This window comes from Monopterus albus, unplaced genomic scaffold (assembly GCF_001952655.1).
Source record: "Monopterus albus unplaced genomic scaffold, M_albus_1.0 scaffold2.1, whole genome shotgun sequence".
NCBI classification, from domain to species: domain Eukaryota; kingdom Metazoa; phylum Chordata; class Actinopteri; order Synbranchiformes; family Synbranchidae; genus Monopterus; species Monopterus albus.
Window position 1 is genome coordinate 3,909,858 of NW_018127882.1, and position 20,269 is coordinate 3,930,126.

The 20,269-nt window shown below is 40.8% G+C and overlaps 1 protein-coding gene across 1 annotated transcript in view; it reads left to right on the top strand.

Moving 5' to 3' along the window:
* The window catches only part of diaph2 (diaphanous-related formin 2), a 369,240-nt gene that overhangs the window by 320,516 nt on the left and 28,455 nt on the right, over window positions 1–20,269 (top strand). Inside the window, exons 28-29 of the mRNA XM_020591281.1 lie at window positions 8,169–8,261; window positions 9,533–9,598. Of these exons, the coding sequence (XP_020446937.1) occupies window positions 8,169–8,261; window positions 9,533–9,598 (159 nt within the window). The remainder of the gene's footprint in view (window positions 1–8,168; window positions 8,262–9,532; window positions 9,599–20,269) is intronic.

Below are 20,269 nucleotides of genomic sequence, written 5' to 3' on the forward strand. Positions count from 1 at the left end.
TAAGACAGTTGAACAACTGGAAGCCTGTATTAGACAAGAATGGGACAACATTTAGAATGGGACAACATTCCTACTTGTCTCCTCAGTCCCCAGACATTTGCAGACTGTGATAAAAAGAAGAGGGGATTCCACACAGTGGTGAACATGGCCTTGTCCCAACTTTTTTGAGATGTGTTGATGCCATGAAATTTAAAATCACCTTATATTTTTCTCTTAAAATGATGCATTTTCTCAGTTTGAACATTTGATGTGTCATCTATGTTGTATTCTGAATAAAATATTGAAATTTGAAACTTCCACATCATTGCATTCTGTTTTTATTCACATTTTGTACAGTGTCCCAACTTTTTTGGAATCGGGTTTGTAGATAAAAGAAATATTTCTGAAAGAGATCCTCACTATTCTTCAGCTTAGCTTGAGAAATTAAGGCAGTATTAGGGAACTAAAGCTGACCTTCATGTTTAATACAGAATATAATGAGCAAGGGCAGACCTTTCCATAAAGTAATGATGATATATGATAGTGCTTTTAAATTTGCTAGTGTCTTTTTTTATCGCGCCACTGATGTCTTGGAATATACACTATATATAAATTTGTAGTCTGCGGTGAGTTGACAAAAAGAATCTTTTCACTACATCTGCATATGGATGCTACAGCAGTATAATGTCAAACTCTGAGCAAATAGTCTTTTTCTTCACCCTTGTGAACCCTGATGTTGATCTAGAGTGCAGGAAGCGCACAGCATGCTCTGAAACTCCTGAGTATGGATTCCATCATTACCTTGAAAGATGGGAACAAGGGCATCAGGATTATCTGCTGTCATATACCCATTCCAATAAATAACAGCACATTAGATTGTGCTGTATCTCCAGCGGGAATCAGAGCCTGCCTCTAGGCATTTATGGTACACAGAATATGGCTGACTACTTCTCAGCTTAGGTCTGTAAGAGCAGGCAGGATGACTAGACACATGCAGGAAAACAAAGGACATGCAAGGATTAAATATATACACACTTTTGTAAGTGAAGGTGATGAAATAAAATGCCCATCACGATCTGACTCACCCTGTCAGATCATAAAGATTCAAATGCATTTCTATAAATAATTGTCGGCATGAGAAGAATGAACCGATCCTCATGAGGAGCCTTTTTATATTCTATTATAAACATCATAGTTCATTAGCAATTAAAGACAACACCAGGGGATAGACTCTGCTACATTTTTATCAGTGTGCCTTATTCATTACTTTGCTGAATATGTACAGTATACTTTTTAATTTTATTTTTTGGCACCTACTTTTGTATCAGGAGAGCGATTTAAAAAAAAAAAAAACACTAATTTGATTGAACCTTAAAGTTTTAATCACATTTGTCTTTAACTTCATTTAGTTAAGGTCAGAATCAAGGAAGTGAAACATACATTAGATGGCTCTTTCCTGGCCTGTTCCCCCTACCCCTCTCTCTTTATGTGTATCACACACACATGCGCACTCACTTTGCCCATTGTGCCCTGTACTTTTCTCTCTCCCAGTGCCTTCATAAATGTTCCTCTTCTCCTTTGTGAAATCAGCTCAGGCACAGTTGAATCTCATTAATTTGTGGGTGGTTCAAGTATCTGATCATTTCCCCTCCCAGATCTGGACCTCACCAGTCACTTTACAGTCAATCAAACCTAATTATCCTCACTACAAAGACCATCAAATTCCATTGTCAAATCCATTTAGCCTCCCTAGACGGCACCACCTTCCACTGATGCAAACAGCCCATGTGGGGGTTTGGTTCATATGTTATCTGATATGGATTTCTAAATGTGTTTAAAATGTTCAGATGGACGAAACCCACAATGTTTATCTTGGTGCACTTCCACATGTCAAAATCTCTTGAACATCCCTTTCATTTTTATAACATGATTTATAGTGTGACACTCGTATGAACAGTCACATAAGCTAAATGTCTGTACAGTTAAGATGGTTTGCCATATACATACTGCAAGCCACTGTGATCACAGTGTGATGTTGTTGGCATTAATACCTCCTGGCTGTGCTGGTCCCTGTGCCAGAACAGCACAGTAAAAAGTATTGCCAGCTTCTTAATGTGTTGTCGGTTTGAGGTGCATCCAAACTGCAATAACAATAAACACCAGTTACCTGCAACTTTTCATTTAATCAGCTTACAGCGCCTTTCTTCCACTACAATACTGTGCTGACTACACCAAATTTAGCAGTACGAAGCCTGTGGAAAAGGGGCACTGGCGGTCTCCTCTGCTGTGAGGATGGACTCGCGTGGGCCTGCTGGCACATAACATGTTGACCCCATGTGACTCAGAAAGTGTGTCAACTTAACATCTGTCAGTGCTGGGTTTGAGCTCTCCCTTGTGTGTTGGTGGTGTTACTAGGCAAACTAGCCAAAAGCAGTAGATAGATGGTGATAGCAATGTGGTAACTGGAGTGTGGGGGGGTGGCCCACAGGCAGTAGAAGTAAATGATAGCAGAGTAAGCAGTGTGGTGGCTGCTACATTACAAGCTTTTCTCTTCCTCACCCCCTTCCCATCTCCCAACCTCCCCTCCCTCCTGGCAGCATCCATCCAGATGGAGGGTTTATTTTTGTTTTTGTTTGTTTACTTATTCATGCATCCAGCTATTCGGGGCATCGCAGGGACTTTCGTTCCACTACAGAATGCAAATCGCCACGGTGGCTAATCCACTTTCATCTCTCCCTTGTCGACATCTGACTTCTCTCCACGTTTTCCCCCAGTCTCTCGCAGTCGGTACATCTCTCTTTCTTTCAGGATATGGGATCAGGCCTACGGCGACCAGGCCGGTTTAGCTCTGACACTGGTCTCTACTACATGCATGTCAAACACAAGATATCTCTGACCTCCCACTCACCTTTCTCATCATCAAGACATTCTGTCCTCTCTACACATTTTCCTTTCTCCCACTGACCCTGGCGCCATGCAGGGGCACATAGCAAGAGTAAAGTAGTTGCTGTGCGGCCATTTCCCCTGGAATGGAGGGTTGTGGGAGCATCTCTAATTGAGTTAGGGAGGACTTGAGTGGGTTTGCTCATCAAGTTGCTGCAGTAAAACAATCCAGATTAATCAGCAGGCAAATCTGTCTTTTTTATTAGCCATATTACCCTTTCATTCTCCATTTTCCTCCTTTCTTTTTTTAACTGGACTAGTAAAAATGCACACACACACACACACACACACACACACAGACATAACACAAACACCAACAACTTACAGACTGGGGCCTGTCTGAAAAGTTTCTTAGTGTCAAAGCTTTTGTCAGGGTTGGGTGGTTGGAGTGCAAGGAGGTGGAGAAAGAGGGGAGAGAGGGTGAAACAAAGGAAAGACATCTAGCAGGTGCATAACTGCTGTCCTTCGGGCACTTGTGTTATCTGTGCTCTCTGTGGCAGTAAGGGTCTTTGTCTGTGCAGGTCTTAGGAGCTGCTGGGACTGCAGGGAAGTGGGGTGAGGGAACGGGGTTATTCTGCTCAATGCCAGGCAGTAAGAGAGCAGACAGCAAAGCAGTAAGAGGAGGGGGTGCTGGGTAATGCAGGTGGCTGTGTGTACCTAGGTGTCTGCGCCTACACAATACCAGGTGCATATGAGTTAGAGTAGAGGGAGAGAGATGAGATTAAAAGAAAGTGTGGTTGTTACCTCTCCACCAGGCCGTAAAGCAGCACCCCCTCCCTCCGCTGAGGCCTTTGTTTCACGGCTAATGGTCCAGGTTAATTGCACAGGTGACTTTCTGCAGGGGAACAGATGGGCACAAATGTGTTCAAAAACAATCCGAAGCAAGCGCAAAAAAAACAAGTTCTTTTCTTCTTCATTCTTTTTCTTTCTCATCTTCTCTAACTGGAGACACAGAGACGACTGGGTTGAGGTTAAACTCTCAGTGGTTTTAATTCATCAAGCACAAGGCCTGTAAGTTCTCATTAGATCTCATTACAGTGCATATTAGACTCGGGCATTGGCTACTGGAAGGACAGTGGGTAGTAGTGGATAATAGACGTCTCTCCTATGCCTGATGTTCATCACCTCATACACTATATTTTGTTTCAGGAGTAGAATGTTATGCTTACAAATTCAGATATAAAATGTGACTAATAAATGTCATTATTTTGTATATTTTTTGCTTTTATTGATCTTTTCAATTAGCATGCCACTGTTGCTACCAGGTTCACTTATGGCATAAAGGATATCTTAATTTGCCATGATATTTGAATCCCGCACGTACCAGACAGAAGCTTTTTAGAATTCTAAAAATTATTTCTCTCTTTTCTCCAATGAATCATGAAGGCTGCATGTGAGCCATCAGAAACTGAGCTCTCAATCGATCCAGTTTTTTTTCCTCCTCAGCACAACATGCAAGAGATGACAGATAGCAAATTGAATTTATGAACAGGCTTTGTTGACACTGCTGCATATAATTATAGGAATGCAATCCTTTTGGTGTTTAAAGACAGAGCCCAGCATTTCATTCACATACATAGTAGGTTTTCTGCTTGCATGACTGAGTGAAAAGCTTTGTCACATTTCTGAGGCGACAGCTGTTCTTTTACTTTGCAGTTACATACTTATTTTGAATGCTGTAGATGACTGATTTTAACTGGCAGAAATAAACAAGTTGTCATGTTTAGCATAATGGAAGCTTATTTATTTGATTCCTAATTGAGGATTAAGAGTTACTATGGAGCCTTTAATGATAATTGAAGACTTGGCTCGATTCCTGTGTCTCCTCTACCTGATCTTGCCATGAGCAGCCACGGCTGTCCTGCTGCCATTAGCTGAAGTACACCATCTCCTTTCCTTTAACGATCTGTCCTTTCCTCTTGCTGTCTTTGTTTGTCAAACTTGTATCCAATTGTCAGCTGAGAAAACCGCACCATATATTTGGATTAGTTCACTGAAGCCTTGTAAATATACAACATGTATTTGTATCAGTAAAAATGAACGTATATGCAGGTTTTACAGTGTAGGAGCAGGTCTGTGTGTCTGTGCTTGCATACTGCAGTGTATGTTTTAGAAATAATTAAATGTCACAGGGCTCACACTGTCAAGTATCCAGGAAGGTGTTTTACGACCATGTGTCTTGTCTCACTCCACCACGCATTACTGCACCCACAGAAACCCTCTTCACTTTTTTCCTTGCTGCCACCTATGCTCTTACTCTCCCTCTCTTCTTTTTCTCTATATTCTACCTCCTGCCTCATTCTTTCTTTTATATCTTCCTTCCCCAATAGTGACACTTACAGTATCTCTGCTCCTTCTTTTCCTTCCTCTCTGCCCTTGCAACTGTTGACACCTGACTTTGTGTTCTGCTCCTGGGATTGATGAATGGTACATTGTGGCTTCTTTCTTCCACTTTTACTGCAGGTTTAGAAACCCTAATCGGATGTGTGAAGTTTTTATGCCAGTCCTGCTAAGAGCACATTGCTTTCGCAACCCCTCCTAATTAGAAAATGTGATAGTGCTGCTTGTAAATATATTGCAGACAGAGCCAGTCCCCAGGGCTCAGCGTTACATTTAACACAGTGGGTCGAGCTGCCACCTGATATTCAGGTAAAGAAGGGGGAGAACGGGGGATTGAAGGTAGACAGGGATCAAAGGGAAAGATATGGAACAGGTACACCATCTCTCACTGGGAGGTAGAGTTTCACAGAGCTTTATTTCTGCTCTTAAAGGTTTAACTGTTTAAGAAAGTACCTAAAAGTGCAAAAGCTGTGTTCCACACTTCCACAAGCTTTAATAAGATCATTAAAGGACCCCGGGGCTGTCTGTTACGGTGCCCACCAAGGTGTTTCATCACTGGAAGGGTTTGTCAATGTCTTGGGTCTTAGCCTGTCTTAACCCATTTAGAAAGCAATTTCCTGTGAGCAGAGGGGATCTTTCCTCTTGAGATAGATCTCTGGGCATAAAAGGTTAGCTTTTCTGTAATTCCACAGCATGCGATCTACCAGTGCTGCTAATGAGAGGCGGATGAATATTTGCCCTAGGTTTAACAGCTCAAAATAAGACGAGTTAGTGGCAGGAATGAGGCAGAAATATATGCTAAAGTGGGCAGTGTTACAAAGAGCAAGGATGAACATTTGCTCTTCTTTGCTAAATGTAGTCAAATAATATTCAGCTTTAACGTTTTCTTGCAAATTTGTTGAATACCTATAAACATAGAGTATATGTTATTAAACTGATAGTCTGAAGGCTCGTTTGTGAGACATTCTTGCAGAGAGTAAGGCCTACTCAACTTTCTTTAGCCCAATAGGACATTGTTAATTGAGCACTGTGAGATGACTGGGGAGTATGTTTCCCATTTTAGTCATTTTGGTTCTTTGTGTCTGCAGTTCTTCCCCTAAACCCGAGTCTACAAGGACTCCCAAGTCTTGGTCATTACAAATGATGAATTGTGCTACAGTTAAGCTAGAAGTAGGACAAATTGATCAAAGTGTCAGGTGCCCCCTGTGATGTCTAGGTCTCCATGAAGAAGGCAGTGAAGAAGGAGCTGTCAAAAAGTTTCTTGTGCCAAGGTGGTTGTAGAAAAATGTTTACCTGCCACTTAACGTGTTCCGCATTCTGTCAGTCTCACATTTTGTCCTTTGCTAGCCTATATAAGAAGTAGAAGCTTAAGATAATGGGAAGTGATATTATTAGTTGCAAGTTGATTGCCATTTTGCTCTTTAGGTCCACCGCAGAGGAAGCCCATGCTCCCCCTTTTAAACCAATGAGCTTGCTATCTGAGGTGTAGTGCTGCAATTTGAGATAAGCACTACTTGGCTTAGATTTGGTTTTGTTCTGATAAAGCAGGTCTAATTAAGCTTGATTTAATCGGGATAGCTTTTAAGCACAGCACACAGCCGGAACAGATATTTGATTTCAAAGTAGCCCTTGGGACGGACTTGATGAAGAAAGGGAAGGAAAAAGATAGAGCAATATTAGCGTGAGTAAGTGACATGTTTCTATTCTTAGTTATACTATCTTCTTTTACTTGCAGGAATGATTGCAGGTTGCGTGATTTGTTGCTGGAAGAGAAAGGAAAAACATGTGCATCCCTGACTTTCTCTGGCAATGGCAAAACATGCCATTCCTTTAAATTAATCATGTAGCATTCATTGCCATGGTGTTTTGTTCATAAATTCAATTTGCCTCACTGTCATGTTTCTTTGAGCACAGTAACAAAAGATTGATCATCCTGGTGTCACTGAAAGTGTTGTGGTGAAAGTAGCAGTTGTCTCCACTTATTTTTGAATGTTTCCCTTCAGCTATAGCTGTAAGTACAGTGGAGAAACAAGATGCCTGGACCATGATGGTAAACACTGTGAAGGAGCTAGTTCAATCGTGTATGCAAAAGAATTGATGGCCAAGTCCCCAGCTCCACAATAAGTCACCCTAATGATCCTAGTTTAAAATAATGTCTGTTCTGGACCAGAATGATGAAAAGGGTGCCCCTCTGTCTCATTAGTAGAGGCGTAAAGATAGATGACCCAGATATAGAAAGCAAGCTTATTTTTGAACCCCTTTTCAATTGAGTAGTGTGCTGCATGTGCAAAGTATGGGCACAACTTGTCACTCTGTTGGCCTCAGAGCACCTGAAGTATCTCCTACATGTCTCTCCAGTCATCCCGACTCCAGTTCAATTCTCTAGTGTCACACGACAGCTGGAACGGTGGGCAGGGGGAATGTTTTTCGAAGGCTGATCTCGGTGTCATTGACTGAACAATGATAGAGTGCCTGGGTATTGAGCGGCTCCACACTAAATCTTTGTAAAGAGCACTTAGCTCCCCTGCGTTAGCCACAGAAAGAATATCTGTCAATGACCATCAGTGGATGCTTTCATCCTGAGGCTCCTCTTGCCTGTATTAGTCGCTAAGCTCTAAGTGTATTTTTCCTCCTCCCCATCTGTTTACTGAAAAAAGGACAGGTCTGAGTGACAGGTATCTGTCTCAACACTCTATGAAAGGCTTGTTTATATCTCATTCAGAATCACAGCTGTGAGATAAGGTGTTTTTTTTATGTACCTGTAGTTTTAGGGCATGCATTGCTTTCATTACCAAGAACTAGACCTTGATGCAGTCTTGCACATGTATGTGTGTATCACTCATAAACATGTTATTATGTATTTCATCCCGTAAACATCTTTGCCTCCATTATCTGTTCTCTTATAGAGGGAGATGAAACTGGTGTGATGGATAGCCTAATGGAAGCTCTACAGTCCGGAGCAGCCTTCCGTGATCGGCGAAAACGAGCACCGCGCAATGGTAAGCCAGCAGAACACACTTTTTATGTCCTGAATGCTGAAACAAATCTCCTTTCTCCCTTTAGTTCTTCATAATTTACCTTCAGTTAATTGCCTCTGTCTGTCATACACAAGACGCTCTCCAGTTTGCATGTAATTAGTGTGCATTGTGCTTGTGTTTTTTTGATTTATATCAGGGATTTTTGACTAATCCATATGGCATGGTCCAATATGTACATACAAACCATTGCCACACGTGGCCTAGTGCAGGTCATTGGCAATTAAATTTCTCTTTGTCATCCATAAAGCAGTTATTATATTATTATAATGTAGCCATGCTGGTTGCAGTTAGACTGAGGCTGGTTTAGTGTAATCCTGGTATTAACATACAGTATTCTGTTCTGCCATGATGAATGGCCTTTGCTCACAGGAGTACCAGCAAGTAGTGGTGCCAGGGCCAATTGATATGCAAGTCAGAATTCAGCCAAGTGCTGGATTGGTTGATTTTACACTAGATAGGCAATACACCAAACAGCCAGCAGGAAAAATAAGCATACAGTCAGAGGTCAGATGTGTTATCTATTGCTATTAGCCACAGAATGGTTATTGGTAGCAAATATTTGCTGTTGGCATATAAGAGAAGATTTGTAGTGTGTTAATTAGCCTGTCCTGCATGGCTGCTTACAGTGCATTTGGCAGTGAAAGGTACCTGCTCGGTGACATGGTCTGGACATATTGGTTAGGGCATTCCCAGCCCTGCCTGGGTCACTTCCTCTAATGTTCTTCCAAAACATTTTGTTCACAATAAGCAGATTTTAAAAATTCTATTATAATTTTTAAGCGCTTACATGGTGCCTATGTGTGGGTTTATACAAAGCAGTAGAATGAATTCATTCAATTTGTGGAGTAACTGGTAACTTGCTATGTTTTCAAAGTAGCTTCCCCAACAGTGTATAACAGCTTTGTGACTGAAAATCCCTACTTTCACACTGTAGTGCACACATACCTTTGCCTTCCTTAATAAACATATCCTGCTCAATTTTTTATCTGCCCCTTTTTCATTCCATAGTTTTTTATTTGGGCTTAATGTGAGCTTGTGTTTGTCAAAATGTGTGGCGTGCAGATGTCATAGCAGCTTTTGCCAAACTCTGGGAGTGGGTCCTTGCTGCCAAATATCTGAAATGTTCCGTCTCTGATGCCTTTTCTGTCTCCTTTTTCCTCCATCCTTCCCTTCCCTTCTCTCCTTTTCTTTTTCTTTCCTTTTTTTTTTTTAAATCAACACTGTTGTTACAGGTGATCAGAGCCCTTCCAGTCCAGGCTCTCGGTGGCCAGGTGGTAACTATGGTAACAGAACTCTAGGTGTGTGTATTTAATTACTTGTTTACCTTAGACCCAGCACCGCCCTGCCTCCCACTGCACTTCTCCTGGCTGCATAGTTCATGTCCTTCCTGTCACAGCATTCAAGCTGAGCTGGTCTACAACATATGAAGTCCTGTGCTGAGTTATTGCATTTGACTTAGAAAAGAATTAAGTGGTCAGAGGTTATAGTACTTACGATTTACTGTACTTAAAAAGCAACCATGAAAGCTTTTGTAAGATGATGAAATTTAATTGAAACTAAGACAAACTTAACATACACAGCTCCTCACTGAGAAAAGACGTATACAGTTTCAAAATGTGCAGTTAAGTAACAAATTGTCTTTGCTCATATATTTACAGCACACAATAAAAAAAGAAAAACATCATGCCATTTTATGTCTTTGCCTCTATAGATGTGTACCATAAGCTCAGTTTCTCTGGAAGCACATTATAAAGTAACTGTCATTTTGGTTAATGACTACAAGTACATAAATTCAGTGAGAAAATTATGCTCTGTGTATATTAGAAAAAGAGCAAGTGAAACAATTCCACAAAAAATTGTGTGGAGCTGAATATATTGTAAGTCAGCACCAGAGGAGGCCACATCAAATTTGCCTTGAGTCAGAACAATATACATATATACATTACTGTTGCAGCATTTTTCGTTACCTGTAATGAATGTCTTTTGTGCACATAGGACCATGTGCAGAAGCAGGAAAGCCTCTACTGTACTTGAAAGAGATGTTTGTACTGCTGAGTGACCTCGTGTAAATAAAGAGCAGTTTGTGGTGTCAGAGTAGTGGTATGGATGGGTCCTGGAGTGGGTACCACCTAAAACAACACAGTGATACAGGGGAGAAACAATGAGGTGCACTGATGGGAAGGGACAGCATGCATTTTTCTGGTGAAGGTCATAGAGGTAGTCAAAAGTGGTAAGGCACGAATACAGTTTGTACTTTCTCTCCTTCTGTTGTGATTTTCTGAATGGAATATTACCTTCATATCTGAGGCCAGGGTACTCAGAAAATGATGTAACGCCCATTTTGCATAAAATGAAAGTAGTGGACTGAGGTGACAGTTTCTCAGGGTCTTGTTTATGACAGAGAGGGTAAGATGGAGTAGGAGACTGACAGATGGTTGTAGCTTCAGCAACAAAGCATATGTTGTATTGCAGCATCTTGATGGAGCTGAATCTCAAGGTAAAGCTTCAAATTTATAGCCCTCCTCTATTATCATGAACTCTGGGTCGTGACCAAAAAATTATTAGCATGTAGCATTGAAATAGTAGCATTGTTCTTGTGCGCTGAAGAAGTCGGTCGAGGTGGTCTGAGAATCTGATTGGGAGCTTTTTGGATCACCTTTCTTTTTTATGTAATCTTGGTAGGTACAATTTGGAGGAGATTTGGATTAGAACATGCTGGTGGGATTCAGTACATCATCCCTGGATTATGTGACTGTGATGGCTGCGTTACCTCACTTGTTACCATGGCCACCGTGTCTGGGGTTCGATGCAGCCTGGACCCTGATAAGTACCAGTAAAATGGTTGGCCACTAGTGCTCCATATGATGGGTCATGATATGTCAGCAGCATCAGCCTTTGCCCGGTGCACTTTCTTTACTTGTGCACACCAATTCCATGTTACCAAAATGTGTTATGGACTGATGGCTTCCTTTTTATTGATATGGAACCTGGAACTGTGGTTTGATAAACAGCTGCATGGATTCTCTACTCTGAGGTGATGAGAGAGAGAAATCCATTTGACATGCTGACTCCATGGATTTTTTTTTTTTCTTAAATTGAATCTGGAAATGAGTTCAGCTGGTATAAAGCTGAGCGAATTTGTCTCATCTTACAAAAGGGGACAATCAGAAATGTTTACACGCAGTTAAAACATAAAAAAATTAAGAAGTACTCTTTATAAAGATAATCAACAAAGTTCCCCAGTGAAGCACAATTTCGTGACAAAAGGCAGCTCTGTCAGTGATAGCTGATTTTAGGTTGTTCACACATGATGGGAACTGTTGACATTTTAGTCAGTATTTAGAGAATGATGGTGTAATTTTTGGGTCAGTGCAGCAGGATTAATGTTTATGTACCTTTGTTGTGTACATATTGGATTTTCTCTCTGACTCTGGGACTGACAGCATTTCAATCTCTGAATCTACCAGCAAAGAAAGTTCTCTGAGCAGTTATATCACAGTGTACCAAATCTAATCACTCCTGCTTGTCATCCCTTTTGTAATGTCATGCTTTAAAGCTTGATTAACCTCCTGTCATCCTCAAATGAGCTAGAGAGAGTCTCTCAGAGTCGCGCTAGAATCTTCATTTGCGTCAGAGGAGTTCATTTGAACCCAGCATGTCGTTCTTTGTCATCCTTCAGGCTAAACTATACTCCAGACTACCTCAAGTGTCAAGATGAGCACAATTCTAGACGCCGCCAGTCACAATTACACCCAATTCCAGGACCATTTCCTATTTCATTGTCTCCACTTTGTTTAAGATGGAAAACCTAACCTAGGAGGCCATACTCATGTGTTATACAATTATCCCAGCCAGTCCTAAATCAACACACAGACACAGAATTGAATTGATAGAGCCCTGAAAAGCCATGTTTTTGTTGAGGGTTCAGTCTCATTTCAGGAAGATAATATACTGTATAAAGTTGAATTTAAGTTTTACCTGAATAAGAATAAGAATACTCATTTTCTATCTCCCATTTCCTTTCTGGTGAGACACTTACCTGGGTATCTGGCAGAAGATTGGTGGGTATAGAGCAAGAGCCTCTCATACATCCTGGCTCATTGATTTTCGGTCAGGGATGAAAGCCACAAACTCAGTAGGACTTTCATACTGGGGGCCATCCCAAAAGACGCATCAATCAGATTTCACAGGGAACCAAACCAATCATATTTATTTACTGTCTTTTCAACATCTTTACAATCCCAAACCAGGGCCTCTCTCTGCCCCATTCTTTCCTGCTTCATCTTCGCAGGTCAGTCCATCAAAAGTTCCCTGTATAGTAAGGAAATGTTTGACACTAAACGGAGAGGGATCATCTTTATGCACAGCCCATTAAAAAATAAAGATCAATTGTTATAATGTTTGTCAGGGTTATAGAATTTCAGACAGCTGTCCAATCCCTAAAAGCTTTGCAGTTAATTCAGCTATTCAGGACCAGAGGGTTGGCCCTCTGTATGTTTAATGATTATTGTATCTACTGTATTTTCTCTCATGAAATGTTAAAGGATGAAAGGGGTTGAATCTGCGAAGAGCAAAGTGAAGTTTCTTAAAGAAGGGGAGATTTTGGAAGACAAAGAATTGTTTCCTGTTCTCATATCCCCCAGCCTCATTTATGACATAATTGATCTTTTAATACATCGGTGTTTGTTATCCACATCAACCTGATGTAGACAGCCACATGTTCAGCCTGGCAGCTATGCTCTCATCTTTCCCCTGATCTGTGGGAAATCATACATTTGTTTCTTAAATTGCATATCTGAAAGTGATAGTGATCATAATTCCCTGAGCAATTAATTTGATCACATGTATGTTGTACCCGTCGCTTTATCTCTCTAATTGTCTGTCAGCCTTTTTAGCAGTTGTTCTCTTGTACTGTTTCACATACACACATGTGCAAGCTTGTGTCACATATCAGATAGGGACTGTTGCTATTGGGTGTCTCTGAGTTGAGGGCTAAAGCTTTTTGCCTCCACAAGATCCCAGCTTAAACTTCAAGGTGTTGATAGATGTTGTTCATTGGGGTGGCCCTAAAGGCAATACTCCAGGTAGTGAAGCCAACATGATTTGGGGAAAAGAGACCCAGAGGGTGTGATGCCAGTTGCTATAGCTCGGATGACTTGGTAGATGTGAAATATCAATATAGTAAATGACAGCATAGCTCTGTAGAAAAGGGAAAGGCAGATGGAAAGGAACTGAGGCATGGACAGCCACTCCATTGAAGATATGACGTCCTAGGGCACAGACAAAGCCTTTGTACCTCCCATTGCCCCTTAGGGCCTTTCTCTGGACCTTAATAATTTTTCATCCTCAGCAAAAAACCCATCATAGAAATACAGATGAATATTTTATGTACCATTTGAGTACCCTTGGTGCATAACTGATTCATGGCTTGACTTTGCCAAGAAAGGATGTAAAGTAACTGAAGTGTGACATGGAGCCATTTTGAAAGGATAAATCAAGCCTTAATAAAAGACCGTCTCTCTGAGTGACCAACAGGGGTCCAGCACCCTTGCCCCTGCTGGTAAGTACCCCCTAAATCCTTTGCTGTTTAAATTATACGGATGCTATGACAGGGTACTATCTAATATGGGGTATCAACTGGGGGTTGTCTGCATGCCCTTTTCATGCCATTATACCCTTTTACAACTCCCTGTCTGAGAAGACTTATCATGTGGAGTCTAACTCCCTTTTTTTGTAAGAAATAAAGTCAATGACCTAGTGCTATAATGGGCTTGGAGCTCTCAACATCTATGTCCAATATTGTTTTATTGGTACAGAGCCTCACTGATGTAAAAAGGGTTCTGCCCTCCCACCTTATGGACCATCAATGAACAACTGCAGAGCAAAAATGTCTACTAACTTATCATATTCAATAACTTCCTAGAGTGTTTTCAGTGGGCTGTGTTTTTTATTTCTTGCTCACTCTCCAAACAATATTGGCTTTCAAGTAGGTGGGCAGTTATGAAAGGTCACCCTAAGTGTAAATTGTCAATACTGGATCCATTTTGGAGGGCAAATAAGCTTGGGAGGCCCCATAATGGAAGGTTTTATCTTATTTTTACCCAGGGCGCATTCACACAATAAGATTGATATCATTCATTGTTTGATGAATTCCTAATAGACCTATAAACTTGGAGAGCTTAAAGCCAAAGGAATGCCTGTGAAAACCAAATATAGGGGAGGCAGTCCCACTGGCTGAAAAATTACCCTCATATAATTCCAATGGATTCTCGCCCAAGCCATCATGCTTAGTGCTGAAGGATGGGCAACTTGTGTCAGTTGAATTAGACCTTGTTTATCGCTCATTAGGCATACAGCAGGACCAACTGATGATCAGCTAGAGAACAAATAATGTGCAGTGAAATAGGATGCCATTCTGTATGGTTATGTGTTCTAGTAACAATAAGAAGCTGTGCCAGAATCAAATGCCTCTTCATCTGCTTAATATGATGTGGCTATTATTAAAGTATAAGATACATTATAATGCTGAAGCTGATGTTTGCATTTCAAGTGTCAGCCACTATCTACAGTTTGTCAGCCGCAATGAGGCAGAATTAATATTTTACTTTCCCATTAGCCCGACTTGATGTCTGTAATAGGGAGGTATATGAAAGGAGCAGCAGACCAGGGGATCAGTGATCATGGCAGCTGCCAGAAATACATATGAAGAGAGAATTGTTTAATATTACATTCAATAACAAGATATTATTATTGAAGAAGACATATCTGTAAAGGTGAATCCAGGAACAAGGTAGTGTAAATTACCATATATGTAATATCAAATAGAAGTAGCTCGATCCTATGTTTCTGCTTTCCTGACTTTGATCACACTTAAGTTGGAAGTGTTCAAAATGTTTTTCAGTGGTGTTGTCATACCTTCCATTTTTGAAGTACAAGAAAGTTGAAGCTCTGTTGTTGAGTAATTTTAATATGTTAATTTTGAGATTTTCTGAAGATTAATAACAAAGCATTTTAGATCAAAATGAATAATGCACAATTCCTTCTGAAATGGATCTGGCAGCAATTGAAAGAAACAATAATGACAGCACTTTTGATTATTAAAAGTGTGTGTGTGTGTGTGTGTGTGTGTGTGTGTGTGTGTGTGTGTGTGTGTGTGTTCTTGTACTTACTACAGAGTGAGGACGAATAAAGTATTTTTTTAGAAAGTGACGACACTTTGGCTGGTCCTCACTTTCTGAAACAGCGTTTTGAGGGTTAAGACTTGGTTTTAGGGTTCAGGTTGGAATTAGGGTTAGGTTAGGCACTTAGTTCTGATGGTTAAGGTTAGGGTAAGAGGCTAGGGAATGCATTATATCAGTGAGTGTGCTCACAAAGTGTGAGTGTGCGTGTGCAAGATCTACAAAACAAAACAGCAGTTGGGAGAAGGAACCCTTCAAATCTGAGACCTGGAGCAGTTGGCAAAGAAAGAGTGGTCCTCATTTCCAGTAGAGGGGTGGAAGAAACTCACTGATGGTTACAGGAAGCGACTGATTTCAGTTATTGTGTGTGTTACCAAATATTAAGTTGAGGATGTTAATAATTCTGTCCAGTCCATTTTTAGAATTCTGTGTGGAATCAATCAGATCTGGCTTTTTTTTTCTTCTGCCTTTTTTGTGTTGTTCCAATGCAAACAAAAGAAATAAACATGAGAATAACAAAGAATTCACGATTGTAACAATTTTCTAGGAGAAGTGGTGGGTTATCTGACAGAAATGCAGGGGTGCCAATATTTTTGGCTGTGACTGTGAAAACATCAAGCAACTCCTGATGGCCAGTATAGAATGTCCTTATTATAAAACATGTTGAAGGATAAATGCAGTCAGCTGGTTACTGACTGACTTTTACAGAGAAGATTATGCATAATATGGTAGTTAATTTTGAGACACAAAAAGGAGACAGAAGATAGGGCAGTTTAGAAGATATCACTTGTGGTATGCAACCCAATTTACATAATCATACAGACAGCAAGAAATGGAAGTTGTGATCTCATGTGGAAAGAGGACCATGCTTGAAGGGCATCGAAGATGAAAGAGAGGCTTCAAATTCTGTGAAATGGAGGAAGGGGGGTGTCGTGAGGTGATGGACAGAAGTAGCCATGATCTCAGTGATCAAAAGTTAAAGAGGGCAGTAGAGACTGAGGGAGTTAAATGAAGGTAAAAAGCTAAAAACCACAGCCCTCCTACTATCACACACACATACTGGGTGTGCAATCTGCAAGAATGCTCCCTACCCAGGCACTCCTCCTCCAGTCAAGCATGATTGTGCTTGACATGGTTCCATCACTAATGCTGTCTGATGCCCATTTGCTAGGCACTTCACATTTATTTATTTATCTGTTTATTTGCATCAAGTTTATTTATTGATGGGCCTCAAGGATATGATGGCAGACCTCCATTTGCTCATACAGGCGAGTAAGAAACATTTACACATGAATGAACAAAAGACAGAGGGAGGACATAATTCACCTTTTTTATTTAGATTCCAGCAGTTGAAATAGCTATTCCTTTCTGGTAATGGAAAAGTGATATGGCCCATTTAGTTACTTAGCACTAATCCCAGTGGTTTAGCCACTTCTTTATTTTTTTTCTTCCCTTTTATCTCTTTGTCTTTCTTCATTTGTTCTTTTGACTCCTATTTGGTTAGTGTCTGATGGAAGGATTTGAGTGGGGTTAAATTACTCCCTTGCCTGTATGAGTTTTCCTAAGCTTTAACAGCACTCTCAGCCACATTAAGTGCAGGCAGCATGTTGCTGTTGTAGTCGATCATCAAATACCCATGAGAGTTTTAAATGCATGCTCTATTCAGGGTCCACTGTTCACATAATCTCCTATTACTGGTTAAGTTGGATGTTTTTAAGTCTTTGGGATATGGTCTCCTGTTTTGTTATGATATTTACATATTTTTTTGTGGATTTTAACAAGATGTCCCCTCGCTTGTGATTGTTACATAGGATGATGCAGTTAAGAGTGTAATGAGTATGTGTAATTGTTGTTTATTCTCACAATGACATATTTGCTGTTGTAAGCTACTGAGGGAACAGTGATGCTTAATTACCCACAAGCGTACAATTTGAGATCATTAGTTTTGGAGTCGGTGTTTATCTCTGACCAGAGGTCTGCCAGAGGGCCGCTGGTCCACTCTTGTAGTGGTATAAAGGAAGGATTACTCTTTTAACACGCTGTCCACGTGATCCTAATCATGGCACTCATAGAAGTCAGCTGCCTGAATCTGCAATTTTGATGAACTTCATGGGGTAAATATTAGGTGAGCCCTGGAGATTTATCAGCTAATAATGAGTAATAAAGGTGGGTTAAGAGGAACTAAACCAAGCTGGGGATCATTTTTAGAAAATGAATCAGCTGTCTGATTTGAGACTGAGAGAACATTTTTCATAATGTAGTAGAGGATAAAGAAGAAGAGATTTTTGCTTGTATAGCTGAGAAATTGCATCCTTCTGCTGGTGCTGAAAAGAAAACAAATCAGTTATAAGTACATGTTTTAACACCTGCCCAAAGTGTTGTAAGGAGCTACCGAGCTCCCTCTTCTTATTCTGAGTGGCATATGTGCTCTTATGGAGGCAGGGAACCTACTCAGGTGGATGTATGAGTTTATCTAAATTCATCCAAAACAGTTGCGCTGTTTTTTGGGGGGAGGGGGGTTAAAACATGAAGGGACCGCAACAGTTAGCTATTCATGAATTCCATAAATTACAATGTTTTTCCCTAAAAGATTACTAATATGTCAAGTTTAAAAATAGACAGTTTGCCGCGGAACAGACCTTCTGCTTCTGGTGGATGAGGACCGAGTATGGCAAAGGGTAGAGATTTGTGATGTGGGGTGTGTTTGTGTGTGAGAGAGCTGATGTGAGTGTTGCATGCATGCATAATTGTTTTAGATCCAACTGTATGCTTGTACAGATATATTTGTGGATGGGTTCTACTGCACGTGTCTGTGACTGTGTGCAGTTGTATATTAGGTAAATCTACATGGGTTTCCATATAAACCCAGATGTCATGGTGTCAGGATGAGGGCCTGAGAAGTAGCCAAACAGTACCGGGGTCATGTATGAGTGGAAAGCCAGTCGAGGTCGCTGACTTTGTAGCATCGCCACCCTGAAGGCATTGCCAGCTAAGTAAAGGATAAGGCTGCACACTGCATTACCTCAACTATTATTTTTTCTTTCCACTCTAGATGAGTTTCTTCCACTGGCTCAGGTCACTGTTACCCTGGGGCAGATTATGGCAGATGGGAACTGTGATGTTCTTTGAGATTTCTTACAAGTGAGGGAGGGATTGTGTGTCTGGATGTATGCCTACATGTTTGATCTTTGTGTGTGTGAGTTGTTTTTTGTGTGATTGTGTGTGCTGTTTATTTGTGGAAATGTTTACTAAAGCTTAGCATTCCTTGGCAGGCCTGCGGTTGACCTGATTTCTATGTCGCAGTGTGATTCAGACAGGTTAGGTTTTTAAGGAGACCATGAGGTCAGTCTGAAACTACAGCCAAAAAGATGTCCAGCTATAGCATAGCTGAATATGGCTGTATACGCATGTGCACAACACACATGTCTAAATATAGCATTCCATCATTGTAAATATTCTGCCACCAAACGTTATGATTAGTGAGAGCACAAATAAAATCATTTATGGTCTGCATTATTAAAGTACTCTCCATGGTCGGGCTCTTTCTTCACTCCCAGTACCACCATTAATATATTTACATTGGTGGCAACAGTCTGTCAGAGGAACAGATTTTTCTTTTGCCAATTGTAAAAGTTTTTTGACAGTCAATATGGCTGAAGAAGCAGCCCTTTCATTATTTTTGCTGGATCTGCTGCTAGCTGGATAGATGGCCCTGCTTATAAACCTTGAATAATTGAACAGGGGAATCAGTCAATGAGAGAGGAACAGGCACAAGGTCTTGATGGCCTGATGACTGGATGACAGCTTGTGAAAGAAAAAGACAGCAGACTGATTAGCCAATGTGTCACATTGCTTCATTGCTGTCTCTTCACTATCTCTCTCCTCTCTTTTTGGCCCTTTTCCTCATCCTTTCTTATTCTGTTGCTCTCCTTACTTGCTCCTTCTCCATTTCTTTCCTCTCCTTCACTTCCACCTCTACCCATTATTCTGTTACCCCAGTTTCTTTCTTATCAGCCTCACTATGCCCCTCTTCAACTTGATTGTCCAGTTTTCTTTAAATGCTTTATTCTTCTTCACATTAGTCTCCATCCATCCCGGTGACCCCGTGTCACTCCAGGCAGAATTATTACTCTTAGATGGTACATCGGCTCAGTGGCGCCATACTCTGCTCTCTCCGCCCGCATTATCCATTTATGGAGTATCCCCTTTTGTGGTGAGCCATCTTTCTATAGCCCAGTAATGATAGGATAGTTCTGGCGTGCATTTGTGCTGTAATACAAGACATTCTCATTAGTCCAAGGATTGTGCTTTCTCTCATGTCCATTACATTAATTGCTACACATCACTGCCTGCAGTGCCCCTCGGTATTGTGTTACATGGCATTCTCTGTCCTGTATCACCTAAATGTGGCCTACAATCACTTTCCCCAGAAAGGTGAGAAAGGTAATTGAAAAACGCTATATAGAGATTTAGATGTTTTTAGTCATAAAAAAAAAATTCTACGAGATAATCTCACCAGTTTGTTTGTGATTTGTTACTTGAGTGGATGCCAATGAAAGAAAAATGTTTTCAGATCAAATAAATTGAAGCCAAGTGCCTTCCACCCCCGCACCATCCCTCTGTTGTCAGTCATCTCTCCTCATAATAGAGAAGCAGGCCGCTACAATAATTGCTTTGATGGTCCAGCCTGAGCAAATCACTTCTGGGCATAAAGAGAGGCCTTGGAGATGGCAGCCAGAGAGAAAAGGTGCGAATGAATTAAAGCACTTTGCGTTCCTCTGGGGCATGTGG